The following is a 21,814-nucleotide window of genomic DNA, read 5'->3' as shown; positions in this document are numbered from 1 at the left end:
CTGTGGCTACTGGCGGCCCTTGGGTCCCTTTCTTGGGCGTCTCTTTCCTCCAACTCTATGATTCTAAAAAGAAGAGATTCAGTGGGCCAGCACAGCATTCTTACTTGTGGAATGTAATGTAGAAGCTAAGAAGACCTAAGAAAAGGAGCCAAAAATTAGGGTATTCCATGTTTGACATTGCTCTGCTTTGAACGTGAGATTATGTTGACTTTATTTTTAACAGCCGAGGCCCTGGGAAGCACTGAACCCAAAGCTGTGCCTTACCAAAATTTGAGGCACACCCACTGATTTATGTGGAGGGCCTGCCCGAGAATATCCCGTTTCGCAGTCCGTCCTGGTATGGAATCCCTCGGCTGGGAAAATACTACAAGTGGGCAACAGGATAAAATTTGTAATAAAGAGTAAGAGAACTAACTACCTTTGCATTTCATGATTTTGAGATTACATCTTGCCATGCCAAAATACAACTCCCCCAAGTTTGATCAGTGTTAAGAGGTATGAATTCTTGTGACAGGCCACAGTTCTGTCTGGTTTGGGGCCCAGACAGTTTCCAGTAAGCAGTGCTAGTAGTTTGCTGTTTCTGATCGATCCAGTCGTTTGCCTCTTTAGAAGAGATCTCCTTCATCCTTGAATGATTCTTCCGATATCAGAAGCATTGTTGGTGTGTTTCTGCAACATCACTTCAGTTGCCACATGATAGGACTAAAGTGTTTGAGGTACTTTTTATGATGCTGCAAAGAATAAAACATGACTTTGGTGCTACCGTGTTTATCTGGGATCTGTATATATGCAGTCATCTTGTGGATTATTACTTTATGTGTTTCAAATGGGCTTGTGGAAACTCTGTTAGGCCAGGCTTTTATTATTTGCATTTTAAGATGCATTGCTTTTAGCTTCAGTTTGATGAGTTTGTTTTGAAATTCATTTTCATAGCATAGAGCATGTGGGTTAGTAATTCAGGTGGTATGTTTACAGAATAGACCTTCAAGATTTCTTGGTAAAGACTACTACATTATCACTATCAGTAATTTTTTTGTTTAATTATAGGCCAGACCTACTAACAGTCTCTCCTACAGAAGTTACTCAGCAAGGAAAACAGCGTAAGTGATTCACCGTTGCAGACGTGGCTTCATTCTTGACGGGCGTGGATGGGAAAGTTGTCTATTGCTAAGAATCATCTTTATGCCATGTAGTTTTGTCCACGTCAGATTCTTGACTGACTTAATAGAATATGTCTGATGAGGCTGAGCGGGATAGTGTCACACTGCCGTTGGTGGCTTGTTGGTACAGTTAGAGATGAAATCTTGCATATGTGCAACGCATACGGGAAACATCTTTTTGGTTCTGTTGTCAACTGCCACAAAGTTGACTTGGACGTATGGTGACCCTATGAATGGGACAACCCTCAAGTCGCCCTGTTATCTACAGCCATGCTCGGGTTCTTGCATACTTGGCGCTTTTTGGTTGCCCTATGAATGGGAGACCTCCAAGTCGCCCCTGTTATCTACAGCATGCTCAGGTCTTGCCACTTGGCCTTTTTGGTTGACCCTATGAATGGGAGACTCCAAGTCGCCCTGTTATCTACAGCCATGCTCAGGTCTTGCACACTTGGCACTTTTTGGTTGACACCTGATGGGAGACCTCCAAGTCGCCCGTTATCTACAGCTATGCTCGGTCTTGCTACTTGGCGCTTTTTGGTTGACCCTATGAATGGGAGACCTCCAAGTCGCCTGTTATCTACAGCATGCTCAGGTCTTGCATACTTGGCGCTTTTGGTTGACCTATGAATGGGAGACCTCCAAGTCGCCCTGTTATCTACAGCCATGCTCAGGTCTTGCAACTTGGCACTTTTTGGTTGACCCTATGAATGGGAGACCTCCAAGTCGCCCTGTTATCTACAGCTCATGCTCAGGTCTTGCATACTTGGCGCCTTTTGGTTGACCCTATGAATGGGAGACCTCCAAGTCGCCCTGTTATCTACAGCCGCTGCTCAGGTCTTGCACACTTGGCGCTTTTTGGTTGAGTCCACCCACCTCTAATGTGGTCTCATCCTCCCCCACTTTTCTACTGCCTTCTCCATGTTTTAAAGCATCCAGGCATTATTGGGCTGCCATGAAGGAACGAGGTAAGACCTAAGCAGTGGTTCTCAGCCTTCCTTAATGCCGTGACCTTAATACAGTTCCTCATGTGTGTTGTTGTGGTGACCCCCAACCATAAAATTATTTCCATTGCTACATGCAAATATGTGTTTTCCAATGGTCTTAGGTGACCCCTGTAAAAGGGTTGTTCGACCCCCAAAGGGGTCACAACCCCCAGGTTGGGAACCACTGCCCTAAAGTGTAAAGATATACAACTGAGTGCAAAGGTTAGAATTGCCATTTCCCATGACCATGTACAGATGTAAGAGTTGGACAGTAAAGAAACCTGACAGAAAGAAAATCAATGCATTTGAGATGTGGTGCTGGAGGAGAAGAGTGCTAAGGATACCGTGGACAACCAAAAAGACAAATAAATGGGTCCTTGAACAGATTAAACTTGATCCCTCCCTGGAAACCAAGATGCCGAAACAAAAGCTGTTGTAATGTGAAGTCAAAGGCTTTCATGGCCGGCATCTATAGTTTTTTGTGGGTTTTGGGGGGCTATCTGGCCATGTTCTAGAAGAGTTTATTCCTGACTTTGGCCACATCTTGAAAAGGTATGTAGAAAGAGAGGCGACTGTGGCTTCTCTGATGATATAAGTTCCCATACCGACAGGCAAATCATAGCTGGTTCAGGCTTTGTCCTGTCCATTTTCTAGGGATAGACAATTTCAAGCGGTCAAGGAGCCAAATTTTGGCCCTAGAAACCTATTGCAGGCTATAACAGGCCCAGAAAAAAACCCTAAAGCGGCTGGTTTGTCCATTCATGATGTCAGTGTGAAAAACCACTTCAAGGCATAATATCCATCTCTAGTTGTCCAGTTCACTGCAAACTGTGATATGTCAATGTATACATCATTTTGGCATGGTTAAAAGCTTCCTTTTTATTTTTAATGTCTCTATAGTCGCCTCCCCATCCTGGTGACCCTCAGATGTCTTGGATCACAATTTCCATCATCCCCAGCCACCATGGAGGTAGTAGTCCAGAATGTCTGGATTGCTCTGGATTGGGAAACCTGCTCCTAAGAGACTTATCATTGGAGTGTCATCAATAATGTTTCAAGTACAGCAAGTGAATAAAGGTTATTAAAAGCATAAAAAGCAAGCCCACACTGCAGATCTATAGACTCAAGGAAGCCACAGCTGAGTTTGCAAGACCTGAGCTTTTAAGAAAAGGATCTCTTGAATGGATAGGGTTACCAATATCAAATTTGTTGTTGCAACATACAAGCAAATTTGTAGGTGGCAAGTTTGAATGAATTGTTCACCTAGTTATTATATGATGGGAAAGATATTAATTGTTTCTCGGTGTTTTGTTTTTTAAAATCCCAGTCAAAGAAGATTGGAATGTCAGAATTACAAAACTGAGGAAGCAGGTTGAAGAGATATTTAATCTGAAATTTGGTAAGTTAACAATTCGGATGCGTCGCTAAAACAGGTTGAGTCTCCCTTATCAGGGATTCTGAACTCTTCCAAAATTGTCCACATGGGTGGCTGAGATAGTGACACTTTTGCTTTCCGAAGGTTCAGTGTACACAAATTCTGTTCCACGCACAAAATTGTTAAAAACATTGTGTAAAAAATTACCTTCAGGGTGTTGTATAATGTATATAGGAAACATAAATGAATTGCAGGTTTAGACTTGGATCCAACCTCCAAGAGATCTCATTATATACACTCATCCCTCCATATTTGCGGTGTTGATATTTGCGGATTTGATTATTCATGGATTTGATTAATTTGTCCTCTCTAGGAATGTCTAGGTCCTCCAGTGCAACTCTATGGCCAACTTTAATTAAAAGTAGCCCTGAAAGACCTAGAGATTCCTGGAGAGAATACTCTACTAGGCTTTTGTAGCTACTCCGGCGCAGTTCTATGGTCAGTGTCTGTCGGACGTTGACTACAGAGTTGCACTGGAGGACCTAGAGAGTCCTAGAGAGAATACCCTACTAGGCCTTTGTTGCTCCTCCAGCGCAGTTCTATGGTCAGTGTCTGTCAGACGTTGACCACAGAGTTGCCCTGGAGGACCTAGAGATCCCTCGAGAGAATACTCTAGTAGGCCTTTGTAGCTCCTCCAGCGCAGTTCTATGGTCTGTGTCTGTCGGACGTTGACCACAGAGTTGCACTGGAGGACCTAGAGATCCCTAGAGAGAACACTCTACTAGGCCTTTGTAGCTCCTCCAGGGAAGTTCTATGGTCAGTGTCTGTCGGATGTTGACCACAGAGGAGGACCTAGGGATTCCTAGAGAGGTGTCCTCTTAGGTTAAAAAAAAGCATGGTGTTTTTGTTATTGCAGTTTTCCCATATTCACGGGGGTCTTGTGCCCCTAACCCTAGCGTATATGGAGCGAGAAGTGTATATGCAAATATTTCAGAATCTTAAAAACTCTGAAATCCCAAACACCTCTGGTCCCAAGTATTTTGGATAAGGGAGAGCAACTAAAGAAACCATAGACTTTGTCTCCTTGGTTTACTTGTCATTCGCGCAGAATATCTTTCTCCCAGTTCTACTGTTTTCTAAACATTTAAAATAAATATATGAATGCAGTGCAGTCATAAGCCAGTGAAAAAAGATAGTTCATTATTCTGCCTTGTCAGGAGAGCGTCATGTAACAACATGTTTTTCACGTAACATGGTTTTCACAGAGATGGAAAGTCCATGGTTTATTTAGCTCCTCATGTGCCTCGGAGGTGGCAAGCGGGACAAGCTGAACCACATTTCATGCCACTTCTCTAAATGTCTTTTTTCTCCACCAGGACAAGCCCTAGGTCTCAGCGAAGCAGTGAAGGTTCCTTACCCTGTCTTTGAGTCAAACCCTGAGCATTTGTACGTAGAGGGTTTGCCGGAAGGCATCCCGTTTCGAAGCCCTACATGGTTTGGGATCCCGCGGCTGGAAAGAATTGTCCGTGGCAGTGGAAAGATCAAATTTATTGTGAAGAAGTAAGCTCTTTTAACTATACAAAAATGTATGGCTTCATCTTTATCTTGCTGGTTTTGTGACTTATTGCAATAAGGTAAAGTTTCCAAATAGGGAAACATTAAATTTGACTCATGCATGGAGGCTTTCGGAAGACATTAGCCACCTTCACAGGGGATGCCAAGACCAGCTTTTGCCCCTTTCATAAACCCTACTTGCACATGTGTGAATACGATAGTGATATGGCTATGACCAAAGCATGAAGTTTGACGGGGGTATTACCATTGCCAGGTTTCATGTTCAGTACTTGAGCTCCCTTCCCAGGTGTCTGACCATTAATAAAGGGTAGGTAAGATGTCTCTTAAGACACAGATAGTATTACAGAGGCTGTATGACCTCTTCTCTTTGTGCTGCCCAGCCCTTTAGGCTGCTGCCAAAATCTTGGCACCGCCACCAAATATTGTTGGTGTGATGAAACTTTCAAAATAGATTGTAAAAAGTCAAAAGTTGTTGCATTGTTACACTATCACCTTGTTAAAAAAATGTGTTGTCTAATTTATAGGCCAGATCTTGTGACTTCGTATTTACCTCCTGGGCTGGCTAGTAAAGTGAATACTTCAGGTGAGTGGCTTCATATACTGCACAGTGCTTCACAGATTTAAAAGCAACACAGAGGCTGGATGGTCATGTGTTGGGTATGCTTTGATTGCATGGCAGGGGGTTGGACTGGATGGCCCTTGGGGTCTCTTCCAACTCTATGATTCTATGACAGTTGAACTCCATTGGTGTCCTCACATATTTTCCATGTAGGCATTAATTTACTATCTATGGCCTGTTACAGACTTCCAAAATAAAGCTGCTTTGGGTCTCTTTGGAGGTATGCTATTTAAATGATGCATGGGTCCTAAGAGTCCGGAGGTCGCGCCAAAGCCACACTCCATTCCTAAGCACTGGAGGGCAGCTTTGGTGCAGCTTCCGGATTCTTAGGATGCATGCATCACTTAAACAGCATACCTCCAAAGAGACCCAAAGCAGCTTTATTTTGGCAGTCTGGAACAGGCCAACCTTACACTTTTGAATAAATACTTCTGTGATACAAGAGTGCGCATTATTTGGACTGGAGGACCCTGGCTGAATCTACACAGGTTAAATCACCTCGATCCTAGTACTGTTGGAACAAACAACCTTCAGTCCAAAACACACTGCAGAAATAATCCAGTTTGAGACTGCTTTAATCGCCCTGGCTCAGTGCTAGGGAATCCTGGGAATGGTAGTTTATTGTGGCACCAAAGTTCTCTGACGAAAAAGGCTAAGTGTCTCACAAAACCTTTGTAAAGCGCTATGTAAAGCTTATGGCACTGTATAAATAAATGTAGTAGTAGTAGTAGTAGTAGTAGTAGTAATACCACAGGTCACAACGTTCCCCAGCATTGAGCCAGGGTAGTTAAAGAGATCTCAGACAGGATTATTTCTGCAGTGTGTTCTGGGCTGCATCCACACTGGAGGAATAATCTGGTTTGGGCCCACTTTAACTGCCATCCCATTAGTAGCCCACTTTCACTACCATGGCTCCATGCTGTGGTATTCTGGGAAGGGTAGTTTGTGGTGGCCCCAGAGCAGAGCTCCGCTTAACAAAAAGATACACATAGCCGCTTTTTACACGAGTGTAACAGATGTAACTTGCATCTCAGTCCAGGACATCATGAAATCCAGTGGCTTTCTAAATTGTAGAAATATGATTAGAAAGGTTCAAAAGACCTTTTTGTCGCTCTGTCAAGGTAGGAACACATCTGATGCCTGCTACTGCTGGGGTTTGTGCCACTTCTGCACACTATGCACACACAAAGTTGTGAACAGAAATACACTGTTTATCTTCAGGAATGGTTTTGATTTGTTCCTTAACCCAATAGTCCACTTCATCCAAGAGGCTTTGCATGGCAAATAATCTCTAACTATTCTTGAGGCAGCCTTTGCTCAAAGCAGTAAACGTTATGTCTTACTCTGTAGGATCCCAGTCTCCAAACAGTTCAAACTCGGCACTAAGTCCTGTAAGCAACTCAAAGGTTCCAGAAATCGAAGTTACTGTAGATGAAGGTATGGCATTCCATAATAACTAGGCAGCCTGTTGTTTCTTGTTGGTGCCATTTCTTTTACCTGCTGCTCAGATGGCACTAGTTCTGTATATGACTGGGGTTTAGTTGGACATTCTAGACCCACATGTTCATAATAAACCCGATGACGTTCAAGCTGTACCACTTTATTGCTGTTGGCATTGCTCCGGTCACTAATGAGATGGCAATTTTGTTTGTATGTTATGACGCAGGCCTCGCTAGAAAGACGCCAACCCCAGAAGTCAGAGCTAACCCTCAAACCAACGGATCTAATGTGGGCTTTAAGCCAAGAGGAAGAGAGTTTTCTTTTGGTAAGTTTTGAGCAAACGCATTGCAGGAGGAAACTGTTCTCAGATTGCGGGAAGGACGCATCTAGGAAATGGTTTAACCTCCATCTAGGAATTGGGTTAACTGCTAGACAATGGAGTCTGTTTTTATCACGCTTGTTCCCCATGATCTTCCATTTGGTCAGCCCAGCTCCGATCTTTGCTCCCCTTCAGCCTCACTTCCCTTCCATACTTTCAATTGCCTTAATTTCTTCTACGTACTGTTTGAAACAAACAGGCAAAACAGACATTCTCTGGAGATGCCAGCCACAGATGCCGGCGAAACATCAGCAATAAACTCTTCTAGAACATGGCCGCATCTCCCGAAAAACCCACAAAAAGCTATGGATGCCAGCCATGAAAGCCTTCAGCTTCACAAACAGACAAATCCTTTCCTTCTTTCTATTCTGTCACCTGTTATTTCTCTGCCCCACTTTCCCTATTAGTTTTGTCTTGAGGATGCCACCCCTGTGACTTCTCAGTCCTCTGTGTCTCATAAGTTCTCGGACACAGGCCAGAAGTCACTGCTCAAACATGTCCATGTGTTGAAAGACAGAAGAGTGCTTTTAATAGATGAATTAGCAGCCCCTGGTTTTGATCATGTGTGGCTTGCTTTCGGAAGAATGGCACTTAAAGATTCAGAGTAGGATGGGTGTTTTCCTTCGCAGCTGCAGCAGATGGACTTTTTGGAGCTGGAGGACAGAAGGCTACTCCTAGTTCAGTGTAAAAGAGTCCTGTTTAAATAAAAAGTTCTTTGCCTGCTGGCACAAAGAGAGCGGAAAGATTGCCAACCGAGTCTCTCTCCATAGCCTAGGACAGTGATAGCAAATCTTTTAGAGACCGAGTGCCCAAACTGCAACCCAAAACCCACTTATTTATCACAAAGTGCTTCACTTCTCTGGCTTTCTAATAATGAACTCTGGCAAACTCTGTGCTGGAGTGATGGCACACACGCTCACAAAGAGGGCTGTGAGTACCACCTCTGGCACACATGCCATAGGTTCGCCACCACTGGCCTAGGAGCACTCACAGGGAAGACTATTGCCTGTGTCTTCATCAGATGAGCCTCTGAGGATAGTGGGACACAGGAGAAAGCCTTCTTCTTGGCAGTTGGTTTTCTTTCACAGCAACTATTTGATAACATAACACTCTGAATTCGGCGGTTCCGTGAAACCATCAGCCTTTGATCAATCTGTCTTGCTATGTTAACAAGCTTGATTCTGTCGTAAATCCATCTTACATAAGATGTGAGTGATGCCACATTGTGACAGCAAATTTCATAGCTTATACATTGCTGAGGTTTTATCTCTTTGTCTGTACCAATCTGTTACTACAGTGGCTCCATTCTTTCCTGGAGGAGCACTCTCAGAGGGAGATTCCTGTTTGGCTCCCTGGCCATTGGCCTATGGAGTCCCTCAGGGTTCAGTCCTATCCCATATGTTATTTAGCATGTATATTAAACCATTGGGAGAGGTTATCTGAGGTTTGGGGGTCAGGTGTCACTAGTATGTGGTGATACCCAGATCTATTATGTCTTTCCATCAACTGTGCAAAACCAGTGCCTGGCAGCTGTAATGGACTGGATGAGGGCAAACACATTGGAAGCTTAATCCAGAAAAGGCAGAGGTGCTTCTGGTCAGTGAAAAGATGCATCTGGGAATGGGGATTGAGCCTGTGTTGGATGGGGTTACGCTCCCCCTGGAAACACAGGTTCACAGTTTAGGCGTACTCCTGGATTCAGCACTGAGCCCAGAGGCCTAAGTCTTGGCGGTGACCAGGAGTGCTTTGGCGCAGTTAAAGATAGTGCGCCAACTGCACCTGTTCCTGGGGAAGTCGCATCAAGCCACACTGGTACATGCCTTGATTACCTCCCATTTGGATTATTGTAATATGTTCTATGTAGGGCTGCCTTTGAAAAGTGCTCAGAAACATCAGATGGCCCAAAGACCAAGTTGCTAAGTGGAGCTGGCTACAGGGAGCATAGGGACTCCCTTGTTGCATCAGCTGCACAGTGTCTAAAATACTCAGCTTACCCTTTTGGTTATTTGACAGAGGCCTGGAATGCCAAGATCACCGACCTGAAACTAAAAGTTGAAAACCTTTTCAATGAGAAATGTGGTAAGTACGCAAAGCTTTTTTTCACAGTGTACTTCAGCAAAATAGCAGCAGATTCCAGTTAGCATCGTTTAGGTTTGGAGTAAAATTCCCATTTCCCCAGCAGTGGTCTCAATTCCAAATGTTATGGCTCTTCTAAACTGAGATAGAGAGAAGGTTTTATAACAGTAGTATCTGTATGCCCTGGCGTAGATTGGGAAAATGACTTGCTAAGGCTCCCACACTGAAAGTCCCACACCAGCACAGTCAGTGGCGTTGCATGACCGTAACAAATTGGAATGGTTCCCTTTGCCACACTCCTTATATGTGGAGATTGAGTTGTCGCGTGTGATAGCCAAGTGTGGCCCACAAGGACGTTCTCTACCAGCAAAGAAGGAGCCATCCATTGAAGGCCAGGGAAGGGATCATGCAACTTCGTAGTGTGTTTCTCAGTGTAGCCTCTTAAGACTACACCTTCTAGCTCCTCCCAGGGGCCCACTACACTGTTTAACATCTTTAAGCATCAGGCCATCACCCCCTTTTTGGGGGTTGTTCACTCACTTGCATGCTTTTTGGCAGCACATGTGGCCTCTGGAGGGCCCAGGGACATAAAATATTATATACATTGTGAGTTCATAAATCAAATACAAATTGAACACTTGGGTGAGAGCTACATCTATATCTGCTGGCCAGGTCTGACATGATATTCAACCAGAATTTAATGTTGAGTGTATGAGCAGAAGTAAGTCCTGAAGAGTACTGGGCCCTTTAGATAGAAGTTCTCTCCTCCTCACATTCATTCAGGATGAACAAACCAGAATTTAGTTTTGCTTTGGCAGACTCCTGATTTTTTGTTGCATGCAAACTGGGAATCATATCTTAAAGGGGACTTTCAGTTTTCTGAAGAAGACGGGAAAACTAACCCAGAGCGAGGGGTTTGGTTGGTTTGGCAATTGACTACAGTTAATTTTAAAGCACAAAGTAATATGAAAAGAAATGTAGCTTTATTTCTTCCAAGAAGAGGGGTGGTGCTCACGGTTGGTGGCTCGCGTAGTTAGCTTTCTACTCATGCGCATAACACCAAATCTGGGCTTAGTATTTTATGCAAACCAGGCCTGTGAGTATCACGACGACTTTTCCCAAGAGCTGCTGTGACACAAATATATTAAGCATGTTATTACTAATAGCCTCTTTAAAAAATAAGTTGCTATACTTTAAAGGAGGTTCCTGTTTTTGGACCTGTTCTGTCTCTGCTGTGTCTCTAAATGGTGGGTTTTTTCTTGCCACAACATTTATTCACCAAAGGAACTTGCCTCACTGTTTTAGTTCCCTAACAAACACTGGAACCAAGTATTGAAAAGTAAGGCCTGTTCCAGACTGCCAAAATAAAGCTGCTTGGGGTCTCTTTGGAGGTATGCTATTTAAATGATGCATGGGTCCTAAGAGTCCGGAGATTGCGCCAAAGCCACACTCCATTCCTAAGCACTGGAGGGCAGCTTTGGGATTCTTAGGATGCATGCATCATTTAAACAACATACCTCCAAAGAGACCCAAAGCAGCTTTATTTTGGCAGTCTGGAACAGGCCTCAGTTTAAGAGACAAGCTCCTTAAAGATGTTAAGTTATGTTTTGTTTTAGGGGAAGCGCTTGGCATGACCGAACCCGTGAAGGTCCCTTTTGCGCTCTTTGAGTCTTACCCCGAAGATTTCTACGTCGAAGGCCTTCCGGAGGGAGTGCCGTTCCGCCGCCCGTCTACGTTTGGCATTCCGAGATTGGAAAAGATTCTCCGAAACAAAGCTAAGATAAAATTTATCATTAAAAAGTAAGCCAAATGCAATATGTACCATACGAGTGGCTCCTCTGCTCAGAGTTCAGCCCAGCCCAAAGCGACATGAGTGTGTTTTAGATTAGCTGAACCTAGACTTGGGGCAGGCCTCTGTCAAGCAAGCTAAACGCTTCCTTGTATTGAGAAGACTATGAATAAAAAGAATCATAGAGTTGGAAGAGACCGCAAGGGCCATCCAGTCCAACCCCATTCTGCCATGCAGGAAATCCAGATCAAAGCATCCCCATTGACAGATGGCCATCCAGCCTCCGTTTGAAGACCTCCAAGGAAGGAGTCTCCACTACACTCCGAGGGAGTTTGTTCCATAGATTCTCCACAAAGGAAAGTTTCCACTTTAGTAAACAGCACTTTAAATGTGACAGATAACATGTGGAGCACCCTTCCTCAGAGCGTCATGGAGAATGCTTTTTTATTGTACCTTCCTGCTTGGCAGGGAGTTGGACTGCATGGCCCTTGTGGTCTCTTCCAACTTCATGATATTGCGATTCAAACATGCATAATAGTTTTTAAACTGGATGACGTTGACAGATGCGGTGTTAACTATTGCTGTACAAACTCCTGGAAGTGACTCAAGGCACTTCGGCTCACCTGCTATTTGAAAGAACAGGGATAGAAGTAAGGAATATTGGAAAGCTCAGCTAGGATGCTGGAAATGGCACTGATTCTAGTTAGGAAGTACAGCCAACTTTGCAATGTCCAAAAAGACCGGCCAGCCAAATATAGCTGCAAATACCTGCTTAGCTTTTATAAATGTGTTGCACAGAGACACAGTTGTCAGTATCAGTCTCTATGTTCAGGGTCTTCCTCAAAGGGGACAGTGTGGGAGCAATCTTTCTCTTGTCTTTTCCCCTCTCCTTTTGACATCCTCTTCTGACTTCCTGCTCTGTATTTGTCTCTTTAATCCCATTTTGCATTGCTGTTTTTAAATCTTTCACGAAGGCTTACAATTCATTGGAATTAAGGCTGAATTTTACATTTGTGAGCCTAGCTGGACTCAACATTATTTTCCATGTAATATTTCTTCATTGCCTCTGCGTTGCCCAGGCAGAATAAAAGCAAAGCAAAGGCAAGGGTTGAGCTGCTCTTTGCTCGCATTTGTCTCAAGAATAATATTATTAAATAAGTAACAGGCAATAGAATTGAATCAGAGGAGCTGAGATCCATATCTGCCACTAAACCTGAGTTGGTGACTCATAGCAGGGTTTTCTGGTTTGTTCATTGCACTGTCAGATCAAGAAAGCAAATTATACATAGGCCTGTTACAGACTGCCCAAATAAAGCTGCTTTGGGTCTCTTTGGAGGTCTGCTGTTTAAATGATGCATGCACCCTAAGAATCCGGAAGCTGCACCAAAGCTGCCCTCCAGTGCTTAGGAATGGAGTGTGGCTTTGGCGCAACCTCCGGACTCTTAGGACCCATGCGTCATTTAAAGAGCATACCTCCAAAGAGACCCCAAGCAGCTTTATTTTGGCCACAGTTTGACTCACCAGATGTTTGGCTGTGACTCCTGTCAGCCCTGGGCAGTGTAAACCATTGTGAGGGTGATGTTGGTTGTCACACAACGCTTGGAGGTACATTCGCCGTCCAGCCATATGTAGGCCAGAATGCTGTTAGTGACATCTTTAGCATTTTACATTTCTATACTGCTTCATAGTAAACCCGACACTCTCTAAGCAGTTTACAGTCTGTAAGCCAATTGCTCCCAACAAGCTGGGGACTCATTTTACTGACCGACCGACGAAAGGATGGAAGGCTGAGTCAACCTTGGAGCCCTCCTCAAGGATTGAACTTACAACATTGTGGCTGCAGTATTGACATTTAACCATTGCACTACCAGGGCTCCCTTATGTTTGATGCACATGTGTTTCCTCTTTTGACCAGAACACCTTGAGCCATATCCAAAGCCATTCTGCTCCCAGGCAACTGCCAAGTCCCATGAAGCTACCGCTATGGGGTAGCAGTGCGGCAAGCAAGCAAGTGACCGCATAGTACAGACTGACTCTTGTTCTTGCTGCCATTATCTACACATTTGTCTCTAAAGAATGGCAGCTGAGAACTGCATGCATGGAGTGGCGATGCTCTATGCGCACCATGCAAGATCTCAGCTTAGTGTTCTAACTGATCATTCTTGTATTTGATGAGGAAAGTGAAGAGTTTGCACTCATTCCAATAGCTGGAGGGGGGGGGGTTGTTAGCACTGCCAGGAAACACCATAGATTGGCAATCTCTGGCTTATGGACTGACACCAGTCCTCAAACCACCACACCGAGTAACACTGTCATAGAACAGTGTTAGCTTTCTACTAACTTAAAGTGGTGGTCCATAGCCTGGTCTTATTCCCTGAACCACTGGCTGCTAGTCCCTGCAGCCAGTGGTTGCCATTGGGACTTCAGTATCCATTGGTTTTGGTATCCATGGGGGGCTCCTGGAACCAAACTGAAGCGGATACTAATGGCCCACAGTAATAGGTTCTCTGGAAAGGTTTGGAAGAGTTCTGTAAAGTTGTCCTTAAACTAGGTGATGTCTTAAGGGAGCAGTGTCCAAAAAGCAAGAGGAATTTGAAGCAAGCAGCATTGGAATTATGACTGTGTGATTTCTTCCATGTTCACTTACTGCATTTGATATTTATATTAAGTACCCTGTAAGATTTCTTTGTTTGTCTTTGGAGGGAAATGAAACTGTGTTTTTCCCTTTTTGGGCTCACTCTTTTATATATTCTTATGTCAAAACTTCACTGTTTGTCTGCAGGCCGGAGATGTTCGAGGCAGCAGTGAAGGAAAGCACCACTGCTATTCCAACCCCTCCAAGTGAGTGTCATCTGTTGTCTCATAAAGATTGACCACTCTGCGCAAATATTATTATCATCATTATTATTATTTCAATAATATTATTTAAATAACATAGAAGTAAGGCAATGATACTTGTTACTTGATTTGTTTTGCGTGAAACCACTCCACCAGCACCCCAAAATCCCATGTACGTTGTACATATATACCTGAAACTTTAGAATTGCATTCTGTGAATCCAGAGAAGGGTGAACTAATAATGCTGGCCCTCTCAAAATTAGTTCATCTGAGAGCATTTGAAACAAATGTCAGAGCACTTGAGTCTGTCTTGGAAGGGTTCCTTATCCTTTTGGAGTGATGTGTTGTGGTCACTCAGGTAAGGGATGCCTCTCCTATCATGGAAAGTAAGCACTGGGTTTTCTCCAGGTATCTTCAGATGATGCCAGCAGATGTTCTTCAGTTAGCTGGTAACATCTTGACTGGTGTGTAGACCAACCTTGGGTTCAGTCTAACTTCTTGATACTTTGCTGTGGTGCGGTTTTAATAATCAGAAACAAAGAATGGGACTCATCGGTCCATTCGGTGCTAATGGCTTGAATTCCTATGTTTTTGAAAGGAAGAAGCAGCTTATCTAACACCATGATAAATACTGTAAGCATGCCGGATCCTATAGTGAACACAGCTTCTGGAGTGGAAGATCTGAACATCATCCAAGTGACCATACCAGGTACTCCGTCTGGTTTTTACTAGAGTGTGTTTTTCCTAGTGGGATATTTTTGTCTCTTCAGACACTAATTTATTAACATTCGTTTGCCAAATGCCTTTATAAGTACTGTATTTGGTTTTAAATGTTGATGATCATTGGTAGCTTGGCATTTCAACACTGAAATACATAAATTGGAGGCTCAGCGGATTACCACAGCAAAGTATGCAGTATACTGTCATGCAAAGACCATGGCTAATGCCATCACTTTTCATAGACGTACCTGACTATGTCCCACAGGTCCAAGCCAAGATGTAAGGTCAACCATTATTAAGCAGGGTTTGTTTTACCTTCTACCAAAAGGCTAAGGCTACGTCATACTGGCTCAAGGCTACACAGATCTCTTCAGCACTCTAGAACTCACTCTCAAAGCTTTCTTATAGCTAGTCAAAGCATTACTCTTCCATCAAGAAACAGACTCCCAATTCTGAACACCATTTCTGACCTCTCCCTTCACTAAGCAGCTACTTCACTTTCCATTCCACAGTTGTTTGGTGCCCTCTTTCAGCAAATAGCATATAGTCACTACTAGTGCATGGTTCCTCCATGTATTTTTAACAAGGGTATTTCATAGAGTTCTGTGACTTGCCCCCAGAAGCCAAGCAGCCTTCTGACCCACTGAACCAAAAGATCACTGCACTTCTATGAAAGGATATAATAGAGTGAGTCCACTCATACCTGCCACCTCTCTACTCGAGGTACAGTGTGCTCGCGTCATACATGGATGCACTATACGCTGAAAGCCCCGCTTGGGATACAAGGGGCAGTGCATCCCATTTAGATTAATGGGATGTGCGCTCATGGCGCATGCGTATCACTGCGCCGCCACCACATGCACAAGCCCCGTTACTTCCAATAGGGCTCGAGCATACGTGGGTTTTTTTACGCGGGGGGTGGTGGTCCAGAACAGATTCCCCCATGTAAAAAAGGGCGCACTGTACTTCACAATCCCCAAATGGGATGGAAGTTTGTGCCCAATCATGGCTCTGAGAAAAGTTAATGCATTTTCCAAAAGCAATTCAGGCTAATTACCCTGTTGAATATCCTTCTGCTCCTCTGTAGAGAAGAATGGTTCATCTCAATAGACTAGTAGGACACTTACTTTTGAATCAGTATCCTCCACACCAGCAGATATGTCCTCCACTTTTGTGCCAGACTGGCACATTATTCATTTCCCCTTTGGCCTTGCAGTGGCCTCAAGGGTTTCCCCAAAATGTCTGGTTATGGTAGCGGCTTGGGTGATAGTTTCCCTTTCTTTCCACTGCAAGACACCTTGCGGTGTCCTTCCTTGCAGCCCATGAATTTCATGATAAATTGGGAGAAGTCTTCACTAAGTCTTTCTTGCCATATCTTCAGAGAATGCTGGCATAGAAAATGCCAGCCATGGATGCCGGCGAAAGGTCAGGCATAAACTCTTCTAGAACATGGCCACAGAGCCTGAAAAACCCACAAAAAACTATGGATGCTGGCCATGAAAGCCTTCGACTTGACTTTCTTCAAGTGGTCATCTATGAACTTGCAAAACCCCACTCTCCTCCCCTCTTGATGCCGTCCCTTTCTCCAGGTGTCCCCATGAAGCTTATATGTGCGCAGCTCTGAAGATTTCCCTACAAGTGCAGAATGACCTATGTGTGTAAGTTCACAAATGACCACTCAAAGAACACACAGTTATAGGTGGGCAACTTGTTTCGTAGGCCACAAATTGTTACCAGGGAGCAGTTGTTCTGATCAGGTGGGCAAAGGCTGACTTGGCAACCCTTTGGATCAGTGGTTCTCAACCTTTGGGCCTCCAGATGTTTTGGACTTCAATTCCCAGAAGTCCCAGTCAGTATGCTCATTGTTCAGGAATTCTGGGCGTTGAAGTCTCAGAAATCTAGAGGACCAAAGGTTGAGAACCACTGCTCTAGATGATAAAGCATCAGGCAAACTTAAACAAGAATACTGTGTTCTCTGTTTAGCCGCACTCCAAATGAAATGTAATGCTTGCTTCTTTATATCTTACAGATGACGACGAGAGAACCTCCAAAGTAGAGAAGGCCCGGCAGTTGAGAGAGCAAGTGAATGATCTATTCAGTCGGAAGTTTGGTAATTTTTTATGTTTTATGTATTTTGCAATTAATTACAGTCTAAATACAAAATGAAAAAAGACCACCTGAAGCAAAAGACCCAACAGATACATAAAATAACTGAAGAGGGGAGACAGACGTCTTGCACTTTGGAAAAGTTGGAACAAAGGAGTGCAGAGTCCAAACTAGAACCTGCTTTTTATGTTTAATGTGTTTTTAGCTATGGCTAAAATGTGAGCCATAGCTATAGCTATAGTAATATATAGACATAGTTATATGCCTATATATATTACTGTGCCTCTGGATGTGCCTGTTCCAGTGCTTCATACGTCCCAATGAAGGGAAGAGCCTAAATCAGTTCTGTAGCTCTAAACACGAAGTTCTTGATCGTTCTGATTCTGTGTGTCACATTCCCCCAAGTATCTTCATCCTACGTTTGAGAATTATTGCCTTCCCTAGAGGCATTCCCCATTCCTTGCCCTTCCAGAAGAGTCTGAGCCACTTAAAGTAATCTTGTGCTTATGCTTTGAGAGGCTCTTCTCATACATTGCGAGCAGCTAGTCCGAATTGTCTCTCCAAAACCAACTTTGATTTGACTGTCAGTTCACCTCTTTTTGTTGCATTCATGATGTCTCCATCCTATATTTATTACAGTCTAGTACCACAGTGGTGTATTTTACTTTATCTTCGTTTGGTCTTGCTTGGCTTAACTCCCAATTCTGCCTCTTCAGGGGAAGCCATTGGCATGGGGTATCCCGTGAAAGTCCCGTATCGGAAAATTACCGTCAACCCTGGCTGCGTGGTGGTGGACGGCATGCCCCCCCGGCGTGTCTTTCAAAGCTCCCAGTTACCTTGAAATCAGTTCGATGAGGAAGATTTTGGATTCAGCAGAGTTCATTAAATTCACTGTCATTAGGTATGTAGTTTTCAACCATATCTAATACAATCCTGATTATCTTTGGCCTCTGCAGAAGGCATTGGTTAGACTTAAGTTGTTGGGGGTCCTGGGTAATGGATTGGATTTATGCTTCAGATCATGTTGGGAAAAGTGGCCGCTCTTAATCAGTTACAGTTAGGGGAAGACTGGTGCCTGCGACCAAACTCACCTACAACCCTCTTGGATATGGCCAAGAGGATCTTAAAAGAGGATTTGATGAAAACACAGGCAATAGACCTGTCACAAGAACTAAAAATGAAACTTGATTACTGGTATTCTTGTCATCTTGCTCTGCTTAGATGCATCCCAAAAACATACCTTCTGCTTCTGGTCATTTTGGAGGTATGCCGTTTAAATGCTGAATGCGTCCTAAGAGGCTGGAAGCCGTGCCAGAGCCATACTCCAGTCCTAAGGACTGGAGCGCAGCTTTGGCGCAGCTTCTGACCTCTTCAGATGCGAGTGTCATGTAAACAGCATGCCTCCAAAGTGACCCGAAGCAGCTTTATTTTGGCCTGTCTGTTCAGGCCCAATATTTTGGGGAGAGGAACACTGTGCCGTTCATTAATTTATCATTGAATTAGCAAAAGTTCAGAGCAGAAAATGCAGAAAATGAAAATGTAGAAGGATACCCAGGAGGTGGGAGGATTTTTGCAATAGAGGCCTTTGAAATGGATTGGGTATAGAAGTGTTAAAACAAAGGCACTTGCTAATAGTGATTATTGCTTTTCCTGGACGTTGCTGGGTAGGTTTGTAGTTCCGGGTGTGACAGGATCGATCGATCAATCTTTGGTTATGTGCATTCCATTCTACCTGGCAATGATGGGAGCTGTAGTCCAAACATTTGTCAACTCAGTTAGGGGGGCTTGTTATCATTGTCCCCCAGACCTTAGAAGGCTATTCCTTCTACAATTGCAACCTCCCCTGCCCTGTAGTCTTGCATTTATATAGAAGATCTCTTAGCACTGAAATATTGCCTTCTCCCTTTTCCCAACAGACCATTCCCTGGACTTGTAATGAACAACCGTAAGTGTTATATTATATTATTTTGTATGTTCTTTGGAATTGTTTTCCTTTACTTCTTCCTTTACATCCTTTATTATATGTGCCTAAGTTTTACCCTCGACTTATCCATGGGTCATATCAAAAACCCATTGCTTTGGCCCCAAGTTTGCCCTCGACTTATATATGAGGCCGACTTATAGTTGAGTATATACGGTACTTTTAAGCATAAACACATATTCTACTGTAGGAATGTAACCTTGTCAACCTGAGTGCTCTCCTTGCTTGTTGTTACAGAAATTCCGGAGAAGACCGAACCAGAACCGCCAGCAGCGGTGGCGGCGGCGGCGGCAGCTGCGCCTGAACCTGAGCCGGTGGTACAAGGTAAATAGGCATGGATCAGCTGTTGGCGCCATTTTATGTGGCGCTATTGTGAAACTAAGTCCAGTGTATCCCACTACTAATATAGCTTGACTCTTCAAAGGACCTGGTCCTTAGTTTCTTTGTGTGTATTTGCAAGCATTCACAAGCTGAGGTTGCATATTCACGCTGTCTTACTGATAGAGTAAACTCCAAAGCAGTGTAGAAAATGGTTGGAGCTCCAAATATTATTGAATAGCAACTTCCATCAGCTTTAGTCAGCATACTCCAGGGGTAGGCAACCTTTTTTGAACCAGGGGCCGCGTTGCTGTCCCTCAGACAACTGGGGGGGCTGAACTCAAAATGGCACCCAGAGCGGCATGGAAGCTGCGGCGGGGGGCGGTAATCGGCAGCAGGACTGAGCTGGGGCCAGTCCCAAGGCCTCGCTGGGTCGGATCTGGCCCGTGGGCCGTAGGTTGCCAACCCCTGGCATACTCAAATGTAAAGGAAGATGGGAGTAGCAGTGCAACAACTTCTAGATAGCTATGTGTTCCCAATCCTGTTCTCTGTAATAAAAATAACCCAAATAATTATATATATACTGTATATATATATATATATATATATTTAAAATGATTGTAATGCATTTTTTTCAGAGCCGGTTGAACCAGACCAAATAGTACAAGTATCAGTAGAGGAAGGTAAGTGTATGATTAACTGATAAGAAACAAAAAAGCAGCGGTCCTTTTGAACATAGATTCCTTGTCCATAAAACAACCCAAACAATAATGAGAGAATATTAACCGCATGACTTCATTTTTAGAGTAAGGCCAGATCAGTTTTTGTAGCCCCTGGTTGGGGCTATTTTCTGTAACCATGTAAATGTAAAAGCTTAATTTTTGGAACTAAACGATAAGGGCAAGAACATTAGGAGCCAATAACGAATAAAGCGTCCTACGAATTCCGTAGGAACTTCTTTAAAGGATGAAAAATATCTGCAGCCCCTTCTTTCTTTTCTCTCCGTAGATTCGGTACAGACTGAAGACAGCGCTCAGATCAAACAGGAGCCCGAGTCGACGTGGTAGACCTTGCCGGCATTTGGGTAAAAGGATAGTCATAAAGAAGAGGGAGCAGAGGGTGGTGTTTGGATGCTTTTTTAAAGATAGGAGACGGACCCTAAATCTCAGAGCGATCGCAGCGTTCACGGTCCAACGTCCATTTCTATCGGCCTGTCGTTCCGTAGGTCCTTTAACTTGGCAGCGTCCCTGTTGTGCTCCTTTTTGTCCCAGGGTCCACTTTAGCTTAATTTTAGCCCAGCTGAACCTTTGGCATTCAAGAAACCAAAATATTAAACCTTAGCATCAAGTAGTAATATATACATATATATATATATATTGTAGAATGGCTAGCCTCAAGTTGATTTGATTTCAACCTCTGCCGTTTTGTTTTTCCTCCTCACTCTCTAGTCAAAAGCATCCAGGATTGCGAAGAGTTTGCTGGGACGGCCCTGGGCTGTGTAATATAACTGTATAAGAGAAGTACCTTCTATCCATTCATCCCCACCTTTTCCTTAGCCAACCCCTTTCTTTTCTACTCTTTAGATAGAAATTGTCTGCTCTGTTCAAAAAAAGTCCTTGGGAATTGACCCAAAAGCAGTGAGACGCCTTTTTAATATCTCAAAGACCTAAATGGAGAAGGAAATGCTGGACATATATGACTGATGATTGTTAGGTGTTTTGTTTTCGTTTTTGGGGTCATTGAAACCTGCAGGGACTTGCAACAGATAAAATTAAAATGCCTGCCTTTCTAAGTAACAGCCCTTAAGATGCGTCTGGGCTTTTAATGAAGAAGAAAGCCGTCTCCCGTAGTTCAGGTTTTACTTTACTTTTTCTTTCCCCATCCGTTGGTGGCAGCAGTTGAAATGTGTCCACTGAGACTTTTCTTTCCCTTTCTCCTTTAATGGCTAATTGGACAATAGTATCTGTATATTTGAAATAATTTTTTTCCTATGATATATCTCTCAACTCATATGTTTTTAATAAACAAATAAAAACTGATTTTCCTGACCGCTGGTCGCACTGGTCTTGATACGCCGGCGTCTTCGGTTCGGGCGTTTGTCGGGAAGAAGACGGACACGGTATGGAAGGAGACGCAGGCAGGGACGCAGCGGCAGGAACAGACGTGGTAGGAAAGCTTAATAAGGATAGTTTAATAAGGATAGAAATGCAGTTCAATAAAGATAGAAATACAGATTAATAAGGATAGAAATACAGTTTAATAAGGATAGAAATGCAGTTTAATAAGGATAGAAATACAGTTCAATAAAGATAGAAATACAGTTTAATAAGGATAGAAATGCAGTTTAATAAGGATAGAAATACAGTTCAATAAAGATAGAAATACAGTTTAATAAAGATAGAAATACAGTTTAATAAGGATAGAAATGCAGTTTAATAAGGATAGAAATACAGTT

At 43.5% G+C, this 21,814-nt stretch overlaps 1 protein-coding gene across 1 annotated transcript in view; it reads left to right on the top strand.

Moving 5' to 3' along the window:
- The window catches only part of GTF2I (general transcription factor IIi), a 59,790-nt gene extending 38,383 nt beyond the window's left edge, over window positions 1–21,407 (top strand). Inside the window, 17 exon segments of the mRNA XM_042442397.1 lie at window positions 3,471–3,542; window positions 4,895–5,078; window positions 5,618–5,676; window positions 7,063–7,149; window positions 7,379–7,477; window positions 9,545–9,610; window positions 11,224–11,407; window positions 14,179–14,237; window positions 14,833–14,943; window positions 16,984–17,064; window positions 17,777–17,862; window positions 17,864–17,961; window positions 18,977–19,005; window positions 19,279–19,365; window positions 19,998–20,042; window positions 20,368–20,443; window positions 20,808–21,407. Coding sequence (XP_042298331.1) covers window positions 3,471–3,542; window positions 4,895–5,078; window positions 5,618–5,676; window positions 7,063–7,149; window positions 7,379–7,477; window positions 9,545–9,610; window positions 11,224–11,407; window positions 14,179–14,237; window positions 14,833–14,943; window positions 16,984–17,064; window positions 17,777–17,862; window positions 17,864–17,961; window positions 18,977–19,005; window positions 19,279–19,365; window positions 19,998–20,042; window positions 20,368–20,426 — 1,406 coding nt within the window. The 3' untranslated portion in view covers window positions 20,427–20,443; window positions 20,808–21,407.
- Window positions 21,408–21,814: the final 407 nt, after the last annotated feature.

Source organism: Sceloporus undulatus, chromosome 11, assembly GCF_019175285.1.
Source record: "Sceloporus undulatus isolate JIND9_A2432 ecotype Alabama chromosome 11, SceUnd_v1.1, whole genome shotgun sequence".
Taxonomy (NCBI): domain Eukaryota; kingdom Metazoa; phylum Chordata; class Lepidosauria; order Squamata; family Phrynosomatidae; genus Sceloporus; species Sceloporus undulatus.
The sequence above is the reverse complement of the archived record's forward strand: the minus strand, read 5'-3'. Positions and strand labels throughout refer to the sequence as shown.